Consider the following 21,633-nt stretch of genomic DNA (forward strand, 5'->3'; position numbering starts at 1 on the left):
AAAGGGTCTGTACCAGACAGAAGCTGCTGAATAATTCAGAACCCGGGCGTGCTCCCAAGCAGGTCAACACATCAGTGCACACCTGGCAACTAAATGATGCAGGTTGATTTTTTAGTGCAATTATGGTTTGTGTTCAGGGTGCAGAAGGAGACCAGCATATGAATTTGGAGTGTTTTGTTTACTGGTTTCCTTACAAGGACAGTCACACGAGGCATTTCATTTCAGAAGTCAGTTGCAATTAGGAAGTTCATTTCCACATATTTGATCAGCAAATGCTTCCTCTATTACATTTGAAATGTGTAGTATTCTGAGTTCTCAAAACAAAAATTATCTCCTGGCTACATTAATCTTGGATGAAAACTGACAGAAGAAACCACAGGGAGATGGCACTCTTAGCCCCATTTTTTTTTATTTTTTCAATAAATAAATAAATAAATAAAATATATTTTCAAGACAGTGTCTTGCTCTGTCACCCAGGCTGGAGTGCAGTGGCGTGATCATGGCTCACTGCAGCCTTGAACTCCTGGGCTCAAGCGATCCTCCCACTTCAGCCTCTCAAAGTGCTGGGATTATAGACATGAGCCACCACACCCGTATAATTTTTTTTTTTTTTTTTTTTTTTTTTTTTTTTTTTTTTTTTGAGAGACAGGAACTCGCTCTGTTACCCAGGCTGGTCTCAAGCTCATGGCCTCAAGTGATCCTCCCACCTCAGCCTCCCAAGTAGCTAGGACTGCAGGCATGCACCATCACGCCCAGCTAATTTTTTATTTTGTAGAGATGGGATCCATCTCTATTCACTGTGCAAACTATGCAGAATAAACGCAGCCAAGTGTCCCAAAAAGCACCTCACAAGGTCAGCCTGCAGCCACAGCACAAGGCTGCGTGCACCTGCCCCAGTGGGAAAGCCATCTCCAAGCTCTGAGCTGGAATTCTGCAGACTTGCACTTCCCACACGGGCCGTGCTGACTCTACAGGGCCTCCTGTCCAGGGGGCCAAGCCCTGCGCATTCAGGAGGAGAAAGCAGAGTCCCAGGAGCACCAAGGCACAAATGCCATTGCCAGGTTTCTGGTGTGGGGACAGGAATGTCGAAGCCCACAGCTTCAGCCTCGTCCAGGGTAATCCCTCCTGCCAAGCCACCTGTGAGGCACCGTCCCACCAGCCCTTTTTGGAGGACTTTGTGCTGATGGTGACTGGGCAGGAAAAGGGAATCGTGTCTCGTTGTTACTCTTCTGGGAGGCCACGGAGAAGCCGGTCACATTGCTGGCTGCTGCATTAATCAGAGGAACATAAATGGGCGGACGGAGGCCACGCGGCAAGGGTGTCTGACCGCCCCTAAGAGCCCGGGACGCAGGAAGCAAGAAGCCACCTCCAGCCGGGGGTCACCAGCGCTCGCCTGGAGCAGGGAGAGGGTCTCGTCCTTCATGGCCTGCAGCAACTGTTGCCTCGACAGCGCTGGGGAATGAAGGAATCTGTGGGGCAGGGCTGACTATTCAGTGCCCGGTGCCTGGTGGGCACGAGGGCCCGGACCACCCAACTCTGCCTCAAAAGGAACCCAGAAGGACGGCAGAGGCCCTGCGTTTGGGATTTCGCATAGGGATCAAATGTCCCCCTCTCGGCCCCTATAAAATCTGGGGGACCAACTCGTTTTGTTTTCCAAGTATGACATTTTAAAAGGCACTAGAATTAAAACCAGACACGAAGCCACATGGGCGATTCCATTCCCACAAAACATCCCGAACAGGCAAATAGCCCACAGAGACCAGGAGCGTCCGGAGGCCGCTAGGGCTGGGAGGGTGGGTGGGGGTGACGGCTCACAGGGACGGGGCTCTGTCTCGAGTGAGGATGGGGCTCTGGGATGCGAGCGGGGCCGACGACGTCATGTGTGGACTCGACGGCCCTGAAACGTGCTTCCGGGAAAGGTCAAAATGTTCAGCTTGATGTGACCTGCATTTTACCACAATCGAAAGAACCGCACGCTCCCTTCTCGACATTCCGCAGAAGGATTTCAGAGAGAACAGGGGTCAAAGTCCTCCCCAAGAAACGCAGGCACAGCCATACTGCACACACACACGTGCACACGGGCACACTCACACCCACTCTCACACACGTACACACACCCACGCACACGTGTGCACACACATGCACACAGACACACCCACACACGCACTCACACCCTCTCACACACACACATTCTACACACGCACACACACCCATGCACTCACACTCCCCACGTGCACATACGCACATTCTACGTGCACTCATTCACACACATGTGCACACACACACCCATTCACACACATTCTACACACACACCCTGACACGCACACACACCCAGGCACTCACACCCCCACACACATGCACACAGCAACATTCTACGTTCACTCATGCACACAAACGTGCACACACCACTACACATTCTACACCGCACACACACCACATGCACACACACCTCTGCCTCACACCCACACACACATGCACATTTACACACCTTGCACTCACACCCACGCACCACATGCAAACACATTTACACGGCACCACACCTGTGCACTCACACCATGTACCCACCATGGCCCCACACACATGCAACCGTGCACACACCCACGCACACATGCACACACTCATGCAGACACATATGCACACTCATGAGCACACACATGCACACACCCTCACACATGCGCACACATGCACATTCTACACGCACACGCACACACACCGCCCATGTGCACACTCACCCACACACATGTGAACGGTTCTGCCTGCTCTAGCCCAAGGAGCCCCCACTGGCCCGGCCGGCACCATTGCGTGTAACTCAGGCTGCAGCAGCGTCTTCCCCGCCAGGCCGTTGAGCAGGTTCACCAAAGGTGAAAAGGCTCCAGGCACACCTGAAATACCGGCCTGCCCTGTTATCCTTCCCGGAACTGAGAGCGATGATGGTGGCATAGAAAGGGCAGAGACAGCTCCTAGAGAAACCGCGCTTAGAAGGGAACCAGCACAGTCAGGGAAAGCAGCTCGACCCAGCTCTCACGTGTACCGGGAGCCAACACCGGTTTTCAGCTCTACACGGACTGGTGTGGAGGGAAGGCTGGGGGCGCGGTTCTGACAGCAAAGGGAGAAGCAGACAGGAAATGCACAGGATGGCAGAGACGCTGAGAAGCAGGGCAGCCCTGCCCACGGGAGAGGAGGCGGGCTCTTGGGGTTTGCCAGCAAGTTACAGTGTCATGTGTGCACGTGTATGTGTGTGGGCACGTCTGTGTGCTGCGCCCCAAACTTCCATAATACCAACAACACTCAACTTGCCAGCCACGCAGGGAATGGGGAAGAGGCCAGGGTGGCCCGCAGGTGCCCAGATGTCGGGACACACAGCTGGGCAGGGGTGCAGCCACTGACCTAGGATGGAGACCTTGCTGAGGAACTCCTCGTACATCTTGCGTTTCCTCAGCGTGCTGCCCTGGTCGGGAGAAAGGAAAAACAGACAAGAACGTGAATCTTTGTGCCTGGATCATCCTGACGTTTCCAGATTTCCCCAAACGACTCTCAACTACTAAGGAGACCCTCCAAGCATTCCAAGTCCCAAAAGTCCTCAATGACCCGAAGGCTGTGTGAGCTGCCACGGTGTCCTAAGCACCCCACCTCCCTCCTCCTGGGGGGCTTCTGGAAAAGCTCCCATTGTGGCTGCTAAGTGTCCTGGCCGGCAGCAGAGTTCCCCACCCAGCCGGGGCCAGTGGTAGGTCCACGCAGTGAGCACACAGCCAGCAAGAGCCTGAACCCGGGTTTCTAGCCATGAAGGGGAGGGAGCTCATAAACACATCTTGAGAAACTGAGGCCAACACAGACACTCAAGCACATGACGCAGAAGGGAGAGTGCTGCTGACATCAGCTAAGACCCTGGATCCAGCCATGCCTGAAGCTGCATCCTTACCCGTTAAAGCTTGACTTCCCTCACCCCTGGGAAAAGCATGCCGAATAATACAATACCAACACACAGGGCCCTGTCTGCGTTATGTGAATTAGAAATTAGAATTCATTCTAGAAACTAGGATTATAAATGTGAATTAGAAAAACACACCCCTTCTTCAAGCACACATCCCAGCAAGCTGATGGGCCCCAGTGCAGACAGGAATGAGGCCCCTGCTCCAAGCAGTCGGCTCCAGCCTGGCGCGCAGAAAGCAGCCTGGGTCTCAGCCCCTCTCAGCCCTCTGCCTGGGCCTTTGTTCAGTGCACAAACTCCACAACTGTACACAGCAGCCGCATGGTAGACACGATTCAGCACCGCACATTCAGAAAACACAGACACACAGTCCACCCGGACAGCAGCAAACCCGATTCTGCTGAAATTCAAATGGTATCATCCATTGACAGAGGCCATGCTTTCGAGTAGGGTGTATGCCGCGATGTGAGTTGGACCAAGAGACGACATGCTAGTGACGAGGTTTTTCCATAACCCTAGATAAGTCCCCTGGGGTGCGGAGAGAGGAGGGAGGAGGGAACCTGCTGTGTTGAATGCCTACTCCAGGTTGGGGAGGGGGGCTCTTGGACACGCTGACGCACATTGAACTTGCAACAGATAACCCTGTGAGGGGAACATGCTTTTATCCTTATTTTCCACAGGCAGAAACTGAGGCTCTGCAGGGCTGAGTGACTGCCCTAGACAGGAACCACAGAACCAAGAAGGAAAGCCTGGAGTGGGCTCTAAAAGCCCCAAAGCTGCCTCTACCTCTCCACTTGTCAAACGGGGACGTATTTTACTCCTTCCTGACATGCTGTTTCACGAATTCCCGTAACACCCTGAGACAGAAAACCGCAGTGAGCGGCGTTTACCAGGTGCCTCCCACCTGTGCAACTGACCATGTGCTGACCAGGGGCACACAGACACAGTAGTATGTGCAGTTTCTGAACATGTCCCTCCCCTCTCCTCCTTCCTGCTGTCTGGCATGTGGAGATGATGGCTGGGGCTGCAGCAGCCATCCTGGGCCCCTGAGGAGCATCAATAAGAGAAAGCTAGTTCCCCGGGCCCCACAGAACAATGCACCCACCCTAGACAGACTCCTTCCAGAGCATGAGAAACAGCCGTATGGTTTAAGACACTGTTATTTTGAGTATTTCTGTTACACTTGGCACAGCAGCAGCCGGCCCCCAATGATCCTCACTCACCTCCTGGTGTCCACACCCTGTGTGGTCTGCACCACGATGAACAGGGCTGATAGATGCAACTAGAGAATGCTAAGGAAATGAGCCTGAGATTTGTAAAGCCAGGTTGTAAAAGATACTGTGGCTCCTGCCCTGCTCTCTCCTGGATCGCTCGGCTGCAGAGAAGCTCAGAGGAGGAGCAGCGCCTTCCTGCCACCCTCCAGCCCTGTAGGGGGAAGCCGCCACAGACATCTCCTCTGCCCCATAAGACCTTCTGATCCCACAGCCCGAGGAGGGTTCCTGGCCAGAGCGGTGCAGCTGCTTCCTCCATGACCCACGGGAAATGGAACAAATGTAACATTGTTGACAGAGGTCATTAAGTTTGAGGGGAATTTCTTAGGCAGCCACAGCTAACTAATACAGCCAGCAAAATTTAATCCTAAGGGTTAGGATAGGCTAGGAAACCTAGGTTAGGATATAAAACTATAAACTCTTCTGAGTCCTGCAGGCATCTGGCATAACACCCTGCTGCCAGGGACCCTCCCGGCTGTCACAATGCTGGGGGGCAATGGTGAAGGAGAGTCATTTATCCCACCTTCTAAACAACCTACATAGGAAGGAGATGTCAGGAAAGAGAGATAGACCAGACATGAGAAGCAAGACCCCTGACACTCAGAGGAGCCCCCCAAATGCCTGTCTCCCCAAACTTTCTTCTCCTGAGGGGTGCTGTTCAAAGCGTCTTCCCATCCACTCCAATCACTCACAGGAACAGAAATTGCAATCAAACACCACTTGGTGTTTACCGAGCACCCTGGACAGGGGCAGGGGCTGTGCTCAGGGCTGTGCCCATCACATTGTCACAACTCAGAGGGTCAAGGAGGAGGAGAAAGCGGAAGTGAGTGCTTCGGAGGAGTGCGTCTGAAGTTACCCACTGCTGTGGTGAAGTGGGGGTCTGCCCTAGCCCGGTCTCCAGGGCCTGCGCCTACCCACTGCCCCCCTTCCTTCTCTTGATGCCACCCACAGCCAGACGCAAACTTGCTTATGTCTACCTTAAAAAGGGACCCCTTGGGCACACTGAAAGTGGCCCCATCACATGGGAAAATGAGGGGCCACCACAGAGCCCCTTCCACAGTTGGGGGTGGGGAAGAGCAGCCCTGGGGACACAGTGAGCATAGGGGAGGCAGCCCGCAGCCCTCCTGTGCAGCCCTCCTGGCTAGGATGGAGCGGGACTCCAGCTACTAGGGCAGGAGGCCCTGCAGGAGCGGAGCAGAGAATGAAGGAAGGGAGATGGATTGCTGCGGAAGGAAAATAGCTCAAGGGGGAAGGGCTAGAGGAAAGGCGCATGATGCTAAATGCCTGTCCCTGGAAAACTATGACAAAAATGCAAGCTCCAGTGAAATGGGGGAGGAATGGTACACAAGTCCCTGAGGCACAGCGGTGACTTGTGTGGGGCTCAGGCCAGGTTTTTTCCAGTTGCTTATTCTGGACCCTGGTGGCGAGGCTGACCTTTCCCATGGGCAAAGGCCATTTCCGGTAGCGTGGCCCTCCCCACTCACTCCCAAGCCTCCGTCAATGTCCAGAAACAGACTCCTAGAGCTGTGTCAAGCTTCCCACTCACAGATCAGACTGAGCCCAGCAAAGGTGTGGCTTGAGCCCAACTTCCATGATGGGGATGAGGACCCTAAGGACACCCACCCTCCCCTGCCTTCCAGAGCCTCAGCATGGAGGACACCGTGGGAAGTTCACTCAATGTGGACAAGTACAGGTCTGAATGCATCACCTGCATCACTGGACCTTGGTGAAACGAGACCATAAAAATCTCTGCCTTGCTGGGTCATGATGAGAACTAAGTCTCAACAAATGTTATGTTCCTGCTAATGGTGATGATGGTGATGTTGGTGAGGATAGCCACGTGGTGATGACGATGGTGGTGGTGATGGTGATGATGGTGATGGTGATGGTGGTGATGGTGAGGACAGCGATAGTGATGGATAGTGATGGTGATGGTGGTGATGATTGGTGGTGACAGTGACGGTGATGGTGCTGATGGTGGTGGTGATGATGGTGATGGTGGTTATGATGATACTAATGGTGATAATGGTGATGGTATTGAGGATGTTGATGGTGATAATGATAATGGTGGTAGTGAGGATGGTGATGGTGATAATGGTAGTGGTGATGGTGGTGAGGATGGTGATATTCATGGTGGTGAGAATAGTTGTGATGGTGGTGAGGATGGTGATGGTGAGGATGGTGATAACAGTGATGGTGATGGTGATAACGGTGGTGATGGTGGTGGTGATAATAATGGTAGTGATGTTGGCAATGATGATAGTGATGGCAGGGATGATGGTGGTGGTGATGGTGCTGACGATGGTGGTGATGGTGGCAATGATGATGGTGGTAGTGGTTCTTACTGGGTACACAAAAGTGTGCTGATGGGGAAAGTCAGGACATTGCAATTCCGACCCCAGCCTGCCCATGACTCCCCATACCCTTGGACTAGTCTTGTCCCGTCTGGTCTTCGGTTTCCCCGTGAGAAGAGTGGTTGAAATGAGCAGCTGTTCCCTGTGTCTCTGGCCTGGGCTCCTTCTCTGTCCCCCCAAATTCCTCACCACTGCTCCACTGGTGCCGTGTCCACCTTGGCCCTTGTCTGCCTCCCATTGACTTCCAGGGGGATGTCAGGTCCCTGAGCTCAGAAATGGGGCTAGACACCCATGCAAACAGCTGCTGACCCAGCCCTAGTCCTCAGCAGTCTCCACCACTGCCAAGATTCCTGCTCCTCCCAGAAGGTGATGACGATAAGCACGGCTCACTATGCTGAATGTTTCCCAGCGACCAGGCACCTCCCGAGATCCACACCTTCAGCTGGGCCTACTATTATCTCCACTCCAGGGAAGAAACAGAGGCTCAGGGCCGGTGTGGCCTGCTTGTGCCCACTGGGCTGCCAAGTGGTGAGGCCAAGAACTGAAACGGGACAATCTTGTTCCAGAATCGATGCTCGCACGGCCAGGCTCCACACTGTCCTGGAGACAGCAAGGTCACCTTGAACCTCCACGCACACACTCAGCACTTTGTCTGCTCTGGAAGAACAGAAGTGGCATCCACAGAGCACCTACTGTGTGCACAGCACCACACATCATCATTCTCCATCCTCACACGAGATTGGAGAAGGGCAGCTCAGAGCATGCAACGTGCCCAGGCTGCCCGGGACAGAGAGAGGAGCCGAGACGGTCCAGGCCCAGGTGTTACTTTCATGCTGCCAACACCAAGCCCACGGCCCTGTGACGGTCGGGCAGCTGGGGCAGCTCTGGATGTGTTCCATGGCATGGGGCTGCTTTCAGACGGAATCTGCTGCAGGGAGAAGGGGCCCAGCATCACGCAGAGAGAACCAGAAACGTCAGCGACCTGGGTCCCCGGGTCCTGCCTCCCCCGGTGCCTGGAGACCAGAAGACAGAGGTGGCTCTGGCACTCTGCTGTGCAGCCCCGCACCCTTTGAGACACTCTGAGAGGAGCGCAGCTCCCACAGCCCTGAGCACCCCCCGCCCGGTAAAGGGTGTGGAGCCAGAAGGGGACTCTGCCCTGAAGTACACACACATCGGCACAGCACGGTGGGACTCTGTCGCCCAAGGCATGTGCAGGAGAGAGGAGCTGCGGCTCAGAGCACAGAGCTGAACACGGCTGCGGGCCTGGTCGGCACAGCTGCCCATGCAGCCACCGGAAACCTGGCCTGGCAACACTGACCTCGCCCCTCCAATGTGTGGCCCTGGCGTGCCCAGTCCAGGGGACCAAGAGACCAGCAGGGTGGGGGCGGGGCCCCGAGAGGCCAGCACCTGGGGAGAAAACAGCCCTAGGCCTTGCAAGTCACAGCAGACGCAGATGCAGGAAGTACAGGCATGAACCCAGCCTTCCCCATACCCGGGTCTCAGTTTCTCCATCAGCTCTGGGTCAGAGCAGCACTAAAATGGCTGTGAGCCCCGATTTCAGCGTCCTCGGGGTGTCCTATCTTCCGCCAAAGCCCTCCCCAAGGTCCCCTCTTTGTGGCAAAAGCCCACAGCCCAGGAGGTCCAAGAAAACCTCAGGAACTTGGCCCAAGACCGAGACAGTGTAGACAGCACTTCTCCGCCCGCTTCGGGTGCCTGAACAAACGGGGCTTCCTCAGTGACAACGGTCTTTTCGGAAATAATGAGCCCAGGCCCGTCGGCAGCAGAAAGTGCCGCGTGTCTGCCCCAGAGAGCGGAGAGCGGGCCGGATGCCCGGGGCAGCAGCAGGCGCAATGACCCAGCCCAGGCCATTTTAGATTTCCACGAGCCATAAGAAAAGCACTTCTTTTGAAAAATAATTTATAATTCACACTGACTGCCCAGCAATTACGCCCAGCCGGAGGAATGCAAGCGTGTTTTGCCCGGGGAACCTCAGACATTAAAGCCGCGTGCGCCCATCCATCTCTCGCAGCGGGGAGACAGCTGAAGGCTGCCAGGGGCCCCTGGGGGAGGGCCCGGCCCCAAAGGCTGCCCCTTTTGGGATCATGTTCCTTCTGTGGCTGAGACGGTCAGTGAGGCGGGGCTGGGAGCTGGCCTCTGAGCAGGCTGGTGGGTGCCAGGACCCCTACGTGAGGTTCCTAACACCAGTCCCACCCACTTCCCAGGAGTCAGCCCGGGGGCACAGGGCCTGGGTCGCAGTCTCAGCTCTGCCGCGTCTCGCCAGCACCTGCTTGGCCTCGGCTCCCACAGCTTGTAATGAGGAGTCCGACCAAACTTCAGAAGCAGAGGTGGAAGGGAGGCCCCAGTCGCCCCCCCACCGCCCTCCCCCAGGTGTCTCCAAAAATGTCCCTGTTCTCTCCACACCCCAGGAGCTGGAGGTGTCAGAGCTGTGGCCTGGGTGGCAGCAGGGTGGACAACAGCCCCCCAGGGGCCTGGGAATCTCTCCAGCACCTTCACACAGAAAGCCTGGAAAACTGGAGCATTGATAGCAGCTGCCAGGTGCAGCGGCTCAGGCCTGTAATTCCAGCACTCTGGGAGGCCAAGGCAGGAGGATCGCCTGAGCTCGTGAGAGACCAGCTTGGGCAACATATCAAGACTTCATCTCTATTAACAGAAAAAAAATGGAAAAGAAAAATACATACAGCAGCCACTCGTGGCTGGCCCCTTCTGTAGCCTGCAGACGCACTGATAGTGGGGTGACATGGCTGGTGATGCCTGGCCGTCCCCACAATGGCCCCCGATGGCTGCGTCACGGCCTCATCCCCTCACACTTCAAAGCCGGGAGGAGCAGTCACACCACAGCCACGCACCCCCAAAGCCGTGAGGTGAAGCCCACCAGAAAGCCAGTCCCAGCTCCCACACACGGCTGTGGGGGCAGCAACTTCAGTCTGAAGGCACCGCTGTGGAATCCAGCATGGCAGACCCCAGGGCCAATGAGAAGAGGAAGAGGCCCAGGCAGGCGGAGTAGGGGTCTTGAGCTGTGAACAGCGCCCACTCTCCCTCCCGCCAGCGCCTCGTGAAGTGGACATGCCAGGCAGATCCCGGCTCTGGTCCCCCCATGGATCAGGGTCCCCCACGTGCGCACTGTGGGACCCTCAGCATGTCACGTCTGCCTCGGAGCTCCTGAGCCCGCCGTCCTGCCCCTGAGTGAGGGTGCGCCCAGGCCCTCCCGGGCTGCCATGGCCTCACGTGGACACTGTAGGGTACTAAGCCCGGGTCAAGACTCGGGGACCCTCCATGACCTTAGCAGCGTCCTCAAGGCTACAAGTGACAAACTGCTTGTGCTGAGAAACGGAGAAGCCCCGTACCCTCCTGGCCACACTGGCTGTGCAGGGTCACTCCGGATACCGGTCAGCAGGGGTGAGGGGCAGGGAGGGTCCAACATCTGCCCCAGACTAAGGCTGCCCAGGCAGGTGGGTTCTGGATACCCCAGCACAGCCTCCACCTCAGAATTCTATATCCATTGCTTCCAAACGCTGGGGTCCCGGGTAAGGATTGGGGTGAACAGAGGACCCCAAAGCTTACAAGAAAGAAAAACCAGGCAGGGCACAGCGGCTCACACCTATAGTCCCAGCACTGTGGGAGGCTGAGGCGGGAGGATCACTTGAGCCCAAGAGTTCGAGACCAGCCGCGGTGGCATAGTGAGACCCAGTCTCTACAAAAAAAAATTTTTGTAGATTAATTGGGCGTGGTAGCACATGCCTGTAGTCCTAGCTACTCGGGAGGCTAAGGAGGGAGGACGGCTTGAGCCGGGGAGGCGGAGGTTACAGTGAGCCGAGATTGCGCCACTGCACTCCATCCTGGGTGACAGAGTGAGACCCTATTTCAAAAAAATTAAAAAGCAAAAAAGCAAGAAAGAAAAAGCAAGTCTGGGGAGTGCTGGCTCCGGGCTGGGCCCCTGCCTGGGAGCCTAGAGGTGGGGTCAACCCCATCCTTCCTCAGATAAAACGGGAAGCGGCGGAGGGAACAGATGGGCATCAGGGAGCCTCCCAGATCAGACACTCTGGGATCCTAAACTGGAGTCAGAGTTCACATTTCAGGCGGTGATCCGCTTCCTGGAGACACCGGACCGGGTCTCCCGCGTTCCCCACGTCCCCCCACGTCCCGGCTCGGGGCTAAGGCAGAAACAGGAGCCGTGTGAGGAGCTCGGGGCCGAGACAGAAACGGACACCATCCTGCAAGTGCTCCCGTCCAAACCGGCCCGGCGCGGCCAGCTATTCTTAGCGCACAGGACCCAAAATTAAAACAGAGGAAGCGCCAGCTCCCTCCGCGGTTTGGGAACTTCCCTGAATATAAGGTTCCAACCACAAAAATCCCACAGCCGGGAGCGACAGGGCGTCAAGGATGGCGAGGAAACGGCTTATGCAACGCTGGGCCAGGTGCGCCCAGAGGAGACAGGAACCGCTGGGCCCTCTTCCTGCCCCAAAACCGCTCCAGCCCCTCTCGGAGGGAGGGTGTCTCAGGGGACCCCTCCCAGGCGGCGACAGAGGCCTCCCGGTGAAGGCAGGAGTGAGCGGGTTCAGACAGAAGAGAGAGCATGGGACTCCTCTGAGGAGGCTGCATCTCATCTGCTCTGTGTTCCGAGGTATCCCCAGCAGTGCGGGAGCCCCAGGCCCAGGGTGGGTACCCAAGCAATGCCCCATAGGTGCATGAATGAGGAGCTCACGAGGGGCAGAGCTTGATGAAACAGCAGCCCCGAAGACTGTGCAAACACGCCATCCACAAAACACAAGCACCAGCATCGCCATGGGCCGGGACAGGCCGGCACCAGCAGGACACAGTCTCTCAGCCGGCCCATGGCCATCAAATCCTCGTTCCCCAATCAGAGGCCGCACTCCTGAGAGGGAAACCCGGGGCTGCACTTGCTCTCCCAGCTCACGGGGCTCTGTCCTAAACCACCCCCATGGGACTCTCCCCAGGCCTCCCCTCGGGCGTCCTGGAACTGCGGCTCCCTCCGTAGGAATCACACCGGCCCAGGTTGGCCTTCCGGGAGACAGCCAAGCCCCCCAGAAGACACCAGGCCATTCATCTCCTGTCACAGCAACCAGGCTGGCCTCGGGCATGGAGTGGAGGGAACCATCCCAGGGAGGGGATGGAGGAGAGGCCAAGGACCCCAGCAACACCCGCCTGGCTCACCCCCTCCTCGGTCGGGCTGGACCCCAGGACCCCAAGCCCCGAAGGAGAGGGCTCGGAGCAGACGCTGTCCGGGGCTGCCTCGGCAATAAACCCACTGCCACCAGGTTCTGCTGCGTCACCCCCAACCAGCTCAGGGGACCCCGGCCCAGCAGTCACGGCTGGGTAAGGACTAAGTGGAGGGGTGCAGCCATCCAAACCACAGGTGCTGGCTCCTGGAGGCCTCTGCCCAGCGATGGGACAGAAGGAGCTGAGGACGAGACCTGAGGCCATAAGGGGACCCCCCCAAACTATGAAGGAACCCCAAGACCATGGGGGATCCCAAGACCATGAGGGGACCTCAAACTATGAGGGGACCCCCCAGACCATGAGGAGATCCCCTAGACCAAAAGGGGGACCCCAAACCATAAGGGGATCCCCAGACCATGAGGGGACCCCAAGACAATGAGGGGACCCCAAATTATGAGGGGATCCCCTAGACCATGAGGAGACCCCCAAACCACAAGGGGACCCCAAACTACAAGGGTACCGCACACCATCAGGCCCAGACCCGCAGACCACTGTGGCAGGCCCAGAGCTTCCCAGCACAAATGGCCTCACAGGCTACCCTCACTGGATGGCCCCAGGCTGGCCCAGGGAACTGGGCCCACGTCAGCTCTGGTCACTGCTGCTCCCAAGCTCCCACCATGGCTCCCGTGCACTCTGACAGCATGATTCCTGCAGAGGCTGCGGGTCCTCAGCCTGGAGCCCTCCCCGCCCTCTCTGGACGACACCTCACTGCCCCATCCGGGAAGGCCTCCTCATCCACACATGCTCCACAGCCACGGCCCAGGCCTGTGCTGCTGTTCCTCAACCCTAGTGGTCCTGAGCTGCTTCCGGCACTCGGGCGTCCTGCCCCAAGGCTCTGCTCAATGCCGCCTTATCAGGGGGTCTCTGAGGCCCCTCCATGGAACAGCAGCCCCGCCCAGCACTCTGTCTGCCTCCACCTGCTTCTCAGTGTGGTCCTTCTCTGCAAGCGTTGTCCTCTGGGGCTGGGTGTTCATGGCCACCTCCACCAGGACAAGATTCCAGCTGCCCTGCCTGTGATCCCCATGCACCTGCACCCAGAACAGGGCCTGGCAGGTGGGGTGTGTGCAGGGAGGGCGTAGAGGGTTCTCTCCTTGGAAAGGGTCCTCCCCCGGCTCCCCAAGAGCTCACCTCCAGGAGCCCCTGCAAACACCAGCCGTGGCAGCTGAACTGGCCCATAGCCCCCCACCGCCTACAGCAAGCACAGGCATACACACGCGTGTGCACACAACACACACTGTACAGGGTACACGGCTCAGAGTAGATTTGGCTGCATATACAAAAAAAAAAAAATGCTAAAAGCCCAAGCGTCAGCCCCCACACACAGGAAGCCTAGGGGTGAGCAGCCACCATGTCAGCAGGCAGCCACGCTCCTCACACCTCTTTGCTCTGCCACCATGGTGAGTGGGTTTCATGCTCAAAGTCACCTCCTGGCCCAATATGGCAGCTGGAGCGCCAGCCATCATGACCACAGTCCAGACAGTGGGAAGGAGAAAGGGGAGGACGGTGAAGGGGCCTCCCCAACCACCTGCCTATCTTCTAAGAAGCTTCCAGAATCCCTCCACCCCTTTCCACTCCTCTCACAGGCCAGATCTGTCAGGGAGTCTAGAAAGCGTCTTTTCTGCAGGTGTGTCCCCACCTGGAATAGAGCCAGGGTTCCCAGGGACGCCTGGCCGAGGTGGGCGCTGGCCTTCTCTGTGCTCGGGCACCAACTCACCATGAGGATGCGGCGGTAGCTGTCCCGGTCGATCCCCCAGAGCTTGAGATCCGTCTTGGCTCTCACAGTCGCGGCCCTGGGGGTGCCATAGATGAGCGCCAGCTCCCCGAAGCTGCCTCCCTCGCTGATGTTGGTCACCCACTCTCCGTTCACGTACACCTTTGGGGAGCAAGAGAGAGAAGCGTCACGGAGGCCAGGCAGGGTGAGCTCCTCTGCACCCCGTGCAGCAAGCCCCCCTTAGCTCTCCCCAGAAGGGGGTTCCTGCAGGGAGGGGCACAAATCCTTTTGCTTGTGGGCAGAACCCTGGATTCCCCAGCAATGGGCCTATGGACCCCAGTGCCCACCCCACCCACCCCCAGCAGTGCTGAGAGCCACGGTGGGACAGCATCAGACCCCCACGGCAGGAAGGCCCCGAGCCGCCAGTGCCGATGAGACAACCACACCAGAGGCGGAAGCACCCGGTCCCCGCTCTGCAGCACCGCGGCCCCAGCCTGCCTCCCAGGCAGTGTCTGATTCAATTCGTCAACTTCTCACTTAGCCTGTCTGGGCCTCAGTTTCCCTAGCTGCACCATGATGAGTTGGAGCCTGTGATCCCCACGGGGCTCTGTTCTGGGGCCCCGTCTGCTTCCTCTCCACCCCAGGCCATTCCTCTGTCCCCCCTCCATCGGCACACACCACTGGGTCCTGACGGAGCTGGGCGGCCTCAAGTGCAGACCTCTCCTGCCAGGGCCTCCCTCCCTACGGGCAGTGCCTGAGCTCCTCGGGCTGGAGTCTGAATGGGTGCCCTATGGCTGTGCACCGCAGCCGAGCTGCGCCTGGGAAGGAGCCCAGACAAGATTCCCTTTCAGCCCGCGTGGGCCGCCACCCCCACACAGGGCGCCTACTATGCATTGACCATCACAGTCGGGTCCATGCAAGAATAGTGCAGATTGTTTATTATGCAGTGATTATGCAGATTCGGTGACTATAAATTGACATAATACATGCTTTATCCCCTCTGTGTGTCAATGAGCTTAAAGAATAGTTCCCATTGGCAAAGCAGTTCCCATTGGTTGCATATCGGGAAAGAATGGATTGCGATGAATCATGGAATCAATTCTTACTGAAATCAATGACTCATTATCTGGATGATAACTGAGGCACAGAGTCTTCTATCTGAAAGAAAAGACCACGCAGGTGTAACTCCACAATTAGGTGCAAGCAAGCACTGGGGAGAACTGGTCAACCACGAACATTCGTGGGCACAGGGACGACCACTGAGCAAAGGCAGACTCCACCTGGCGGGGATGTGGCGATCACCTCTACCTGGGCCACCAGGCTCCCCAGCTCCTGGAGGGAGGCTAGAGCAGGAATACAGGGCAGAAGAAACACCAGCTTCCCCCCAGGGATCCCCTCCAGGAATCAGAAGACGGCCGTCCTTCCACGGAGCCAGGGAGCGCCCACCTGGGGGTGCAGGGATATGTGGAGGGGGCAGCAACTCCAGCGTTTCAGGGGCGAGGGGACCTCAGAGAATGCCCTCCAGAACCTCTGCCTCTTGCTTCTCAAAGGAGACCCAGAGCTGGGGAAGGGCCTGTGATGGCCTCTGGGCACAGTCTGGCCTCCCACCTTATGGCGGACACTCCCACTGTGCCTAAGTTTTTGTAAAAACCAGTTTATGGAGGCAGAACTTGCAAATAGGAGCGTGCCCACCTCGTGTGCAGCCCGGTGAGTTTCATATCGCTCAAAAGGTGGGGGGGAGTGCTCCACAAACTCCCAGGGGACTCTTCCCCAGAGGGATCCGGAGCTCACCCCGTGGGTCTCACGGTGTCTGTCCATGCTGTGGGAGATGGACTCCAGGGTGCACAGCACATTATGCAGCCAGGAGCATCCCCGTACTGACATGCACGCCTGGGGTGGCACTTGCTGCTGGCTCAGCTTCAGCAGGCATTCTGCACTGAACACCGTTGCCCTCCAGCACCCTCTGCACTAAACACCGTTCCAACGGGGCACCTCCCTCCAGCACCCTCCACAGGGAACACCTTCACCCTCCCTCCAGCACTGTCCACACCAAACACCATCACCCTCCAGCACCCTCCGCACCAAACACCATCACCCTCCCTCCAGCACCCTCCACACCAAACACCATCACCCTCCAGCACCCTCCGCACTAAACACCGTTCCAACAGGGGCCCCTCCCTCCAGCGCCCTCCGCGCTTCTGTTCCGATGCAGGGGCCTCCTGCTGAGCCATGAAAGCAGTGTGGACTCAGAAGATGTGAACCTGAGGTCAGGAGGGGTTTGCTTGACACGGGAGAGCCAGGGAGGCGGGTGACATCTTATGCCCAAGGAGGTGAGTGAGCCTCTTGGCCCCTTCAGGGGTCCCTCTCGAATGGCTGCCCAGGCAAGTGGCAGGACACTCCCCTCCCCTGGCAAAGAGCACGGGGCCCTGAGAGCAGAGAAGGGTGAGTCTGCACAGAGCCAGCCCGGGACGGCCGCACCTCCCACCTTTCTGGGGTTCTGCCCCAAAGGGGGATCCATGGCTGCTGCGGCTGCAGGCAGGACCCGGGGAAGCTGGGCCAGGACGTGCTGCCTGTGAGGCCCGGAGAAGCCCATGGCCTCCGAGAGCTCCCTCCGCAGCCTCAGAGGAAACCATTGTGCGGGTCCCACAGACGGCCAGGGCCACACTGTGCTCGGCCGCCCGGAGGACAAAGGGGCCATCCTTCTCAGGACACTGGTCACTGTCACCACTCCCGGCACAGTGCGAGCCCCACCCCAGCTGGTACGCATAGGGCTACTTCTTGTTGTTGTGTCTCGGTTTTTTTGTTTTCTCTTCTTTTTTTTTTCTTTTTGAGACGAAGTTTCGCCCTTGTTACCGAGGCTGGAGTGCAGTGGTGAGATCTCGGCTCACCACAACCTCCGCCTCCCAGGTTCAAGCCATTCTCCTGCCTCAGCCTCCCGGATTACAGACACCTGCCCCACCACGCCCGGCTAATTTTGCATTTTTAGTAGAGATGGGGTTTCTCCATGTTGGTCAGGCTGGTCTCAAACTCCTGACCTCACGTGATCCACCCGCCTCAGCCTCCCAAAGCGCTGGGATTACAGGCGTGAGCCACGGCGCCTGCCTTCTCTTCTTTTAAAAGAAGAAACGATGGGGGTCCCCTGCGAGGCAGCATTTACACTCCACCATCACTGCAGCTTCTCCGGCTGAGCGCCAAGCTCACACCCAGCTCTGCCCTGCCCCCGCCCACCCTCACTCGCTCACCCTGTGTTTAGAAGTAGATGGTGGGGTGGGAGGTGCACGGGCAGGGAGTGTGTAATGTGGACAGAGCCTCAGTTTAAGAAGACAAGAACATTCTGGAAATGGACAGTGGTGACGGTTATAAAATAACATGAACATGCTTGATGCCACTGAACTGCAAAATGGTTAGAATGGTAAATGTGTGTCTTTTACTACAATTTAAGTAGCGCCGAGGGTGGTGGCTCACACCTGTCATCACACACTTTGGGAAGCCCAGGCAGAAGGATTGCTTGAAGCCAGGAGTCTGAGACCAGCCTGGGCAACATAGCAAGACCCCACCTCTACAAAACACTTTTAAATTAGCTGGACGTGGCGGTGCACAGCTGTAGCCCCAGCTTCTTGGGAGGATCGCTTGAGCCCAGGAGTTCAAGGCTGCAACGAGCTATGATTGCGCCACTGCACCCCAGCCTGGGCGACAGAGCGAGACTCCATCTCAAAAAAATAAAAAAAGAAGTTTAAAAACACAGAACACAAGACACACCCTGAATAACATCCGATCAGATTGCAAAGCTGAGGCGCCCCGCTCTGGGATCACCAAGCCGAGGTACCCTGCTCCAGGGTACGCCCCGCTGCCTGGCGGTGCAACCTGGCCCCCCGGAAACAGCTCCTCCCCCAGAAGTGTTGTGTGAAACCGAGGGAAGCCCGGGATGGCCAACGTCAGCGGGGATGACGTGACGCCAGGGATGGGGAGCAGAAGGAGGGAGTCCTGGAACAACAGGGGCCCGAAAACAATTAGGAGAATCGAGCCCCAGACAGGGCTTGGAAGGGAGCTACATTCCCGGGCCCGTGAAGTCAGCAGCTGAGTGTCCTTTTAAGCAGAAATGCTATGTTCCATGAATAAAATACATTGGAAGATATTTTTATACTTAGAAAAATGGATTATAGCTCTTGGCAACACACAGATAGCAGCAGGCACTTTTGGAGTCTCTGGAAAACCATAATTTAAACCGAACCTGGTGCTCTTGGCAGTTGGTCACCTGGCCGTCCCCCTGAGGCGCCGCTGGTCAGAGGGCAGTGTCCACCCTGCAGAAGCGGGTGACGTCCACCTCCAAGCCCTGCTGGCTTAAAGGGTCAGGGCCGGGTCCTTGAGAGGACGGCTTCCTGCTGGGCCTCGGGCACTTGGTCGGGTGCAGTGACATGCCCACGGCAACCGGCCATCCCTTCCCGCCACCCGGAATAAAACCAGGGTCCCGCTAGCCTCAGGAACCCACTCGGACCCTGGGTAGCCCTACTCCTGCAGCCCCGAACTCCGGGTATATCGATTTCATTGCCCCAGGGAGGCGATTGATAGAAACCAGCAAACAAAACGCAGCACCCAGGGTTCACACAGCAGCTGGACAGGGCTGCCTGGAGCTGCCATGCGGCTGTTCCCCTGGGTGCTGTAATAACAGTAATTATTATAATACATACGCCCATAACTCACCCGGGCTACCCGACATGCCACTTTCTTATTCCAGATTCCTTACTGAGCATCCTTTGATTTCCTTAAATGTGGGCTTCACCCACACGGGCCCTGTGGGTTTACCCTGCACGCAAAGGGCCTCCCACATCACAGGGGGCCCCTGCAGGCAGCTCTTGCGCCCGGCCCCGCCGGGCACTCCCTGCCGCCCACCCCTGCCCTGGCTGGAAATTCTGAGATTGACAGAGGTGCCTGGTGTTCGCGCACAGCCGCCCGGGACTCGTGGGACGGTCCCCACAAGTCACAGCCGGTTCCCGCGGGGGGCCCAGCCATCCCACGTTAGCCTGTAGCCAGGAAGCGGGCATCCACCCACGGGGTTCAGACATCCTGGCTCTGGCGGGCCGGGTCCAGCAGGGGCCTTAAAGCTGACTTTGTGCCTGACCCAGGGCTGGGGAAGGGGCAGGGACGGGCGGTGGCGGGGAGGGGGAAGGGGAGGGATTTGCCAGGACAATATATTTGGGGAACTCCAGTTACACCAGGGTGACCTCACTCTTTCCTTTCTCAAAATTGCTTCCCAATGTCCCCAAGCCTGGAAAGAAGCCAGCCAGGATGCCACGACGCCTCGTGTCTGAGAGAAAACCATCTCCTCTCCACTCAGGCTTCAGCCCCGACCCCACGCTAACCGGGCCAGGGCCAGGGCTGGGGCTGGGAGGGGATGCTGTGAGCTCAGGGCTGGAGGAAACGGTTCCTGCTTTGAAGTGGCTCCCGGACCGGCCTCTCCCACTGCCCTGTCATGTACGAACGAGTTACAGACGGCGGCGGGGGCAGGGGGGAGGGGGGTCTGTCCTGCTGGAAGGACGGAGGGAAGGGAGATGCCTCACTGAGTTCAGAGGTGAATTGGTGGATGGGGATTCTGCAAGGAGGAGGAGGTCCCCCCAAGATGCCGAGTGCCAGGTTGGCTGGGACAGCAACACCTCCCGGCCCCTTTGCTGAGGTCCTGGCCCAGGTGGGGCTCCCAGGAGCCTGGAGGCCAACAGCGGAAAGATGGGGACCTGATCCCTCTGGCAGTCCCAGCCCCCACCCCCTCACACCCTCGCCTCTCCCAGGAAGTCCTCAGCACGCTGCCGGCTGGGGCCTGACGCTGGGGCAGGAGGGTGGCCACGCATACTGAGGACGAGGACAAGCCTGGGGCATGGGTGGTGGGCGTTTCCTCTCGGGGCCGACAAGGCTCTTGTGGTGCGTGTGTTGGGGACATGAGATGGGGTGGGGAAGCTGCCAGGCGGCCAATGGGTTCCTGAATGAAGGGGCAAGGAGCCGCGCGGACAGAGGCCCCATCACCCTACAGCAGGTGCCAAGAGCAGAACCTCAGGAGGGTTATCTCAGTCTTCCCGGCAGCGGTGAGCTCTGTTCGTTTTTCTGAGTAATATGGAAATGGCACAGCTCAGCCACACAAGGGCCTGGGCAAAGGTCACGGCCAGCAAAGAACACAGCCTGGGTCCTCTGAGTCCTGAGTCCACGCGGTCCTGACCCATCCACCACCCTCCTCGAGACACAACAAGTTAGGCGGGAACATACCCTGGGCGCCCCATGTGGGTTTCAGGCTCCGCGAGGGAATTCTGGATAAAGGGTTTGTCTCTTCCACATCTGTTCATTTAGGAGAAGTAAAGAATGTGGAAAACAGAATTCCTGTGGGTGGCCTCAACCCCAAGCTCTGTTGATGCAAACTGGCACCTTGAAGATGTCTTTGGAATTTAATTGGAAGATGTGAATAACATTGGGAGACACAGAAGAGGGAGAGGCATTCCACGGGGGAGGAAGGGCCTCAGTGGGGACCTACGGGGCTCCCAGGCCCACTGCGGGGAGGCCTGGTCCCCGGTCATCTGCCGAGGTCAGTATCTATCGAAGCCCAGCCGCAGATAAGATGAGCTGGGCCTGGCGGGGTCTTGTGGGATCCGTAGGAGTTCGTGAGGCAGAGCAGGAATGAGAGCAGAGGGGACAGGAGAGGCAGAACCAGAGTCAGGACATTCATTGGCTAATTTCCTGTTCTTGGTCCCTCTTCCCCATTAAGCCACAACCTCCCCCACACCACAGCAGGCACCAGGTCCTCCCTGTCACAAGTGCCAGGCATAAAGCAGGCACTCAGTAAACATCCAGGAAGGAGATGGCGGGGGAGGAGGTGACATGATGACTCCAGGACCTAGAGTGGAGGGGATGGGGGAGGAGGTGACACCAGGACCCAGAGTGGAGGGGATGAGGGAGGAGGTGACACCAGGACCCAGAGTGGAGGGGATGGGGGAGGAGGTGACACCGGGAGGAGGTGACAGGGGACCCAGAGTGGAGGGAATGGGGAGGAGGTGACACCGGGACCCAGAGTGGAGGGAATGGGGAGGGAGGTGACACCGGGACCCAGAGTGGAGGGGATGGGGGAGGAGG

At 57.7% G+C, this 21,633-nt stretch overlaps 1 protein-coding gene and 1 long non-coding RNA gene across 5 annotated transcripts in view; one reads left to right on the top strand and one right to left on the bottom strand.

The window, feature by feature from the left end:
* PRKAR1B (protein kinase cAMP-dependent type I regulatory subunit beta) overlaps positions 1-21,633 on the bottom strand; it is a 182,702-nt gene that overhangs the window by 33,256 nt on the left and 127,813 nt on the right. For all 4 annotated transcript variants that reach the window (XM_017894057.1, XM_017894049.1, XM_017894045.1 and 1 more), the window contains exons 7-8: positions 14,527-14,685; positions 3,388-3,448 (exon numbers count right to left, since the gene is read on the bottom strand). In XM_017894057.1, the coding sequence (XP_017749546.1) occupies positions 3,388-3,448; positions 14,527-14,685 (220 nt within the window). The remainder of the gene's footprint in view (positions 1-3,387; positions 3,449-14,526; positions 14,686-21,633) is intronic.
* The window catches only part of LOC108543550 (uncharacterized), a 9,172-nt gene continuing 8,173 nt past the window's right edge, over positions 20,635-21,633 (top strand). The window contains exon 1 of the long non-coding RNA XR_001889607.1: positions 20,635-21,088. This is a non-coding gene — a long non-coding RNA (uncharacterized LOC108543550). The remainder of the gene's footprint in view (positions 21,089-21,633) is intronic.

The sequence above is a fragment of the Rhinopithecus bieti genome, unplaced genomic scaffold, assembly GCF_001698545.2.
Source record: "Rhinopithecus bieti isolate Rb0 unplaced genomic scaffold, ASM169854v2 scaffold_1017, whole genome shotgun sequence".
NCBI lineage: Eukaryota > Metazoa > Chordata > Mammalia > Primates > Cercopithecidae > Rhinopithecus > Rhinopithecus bieti.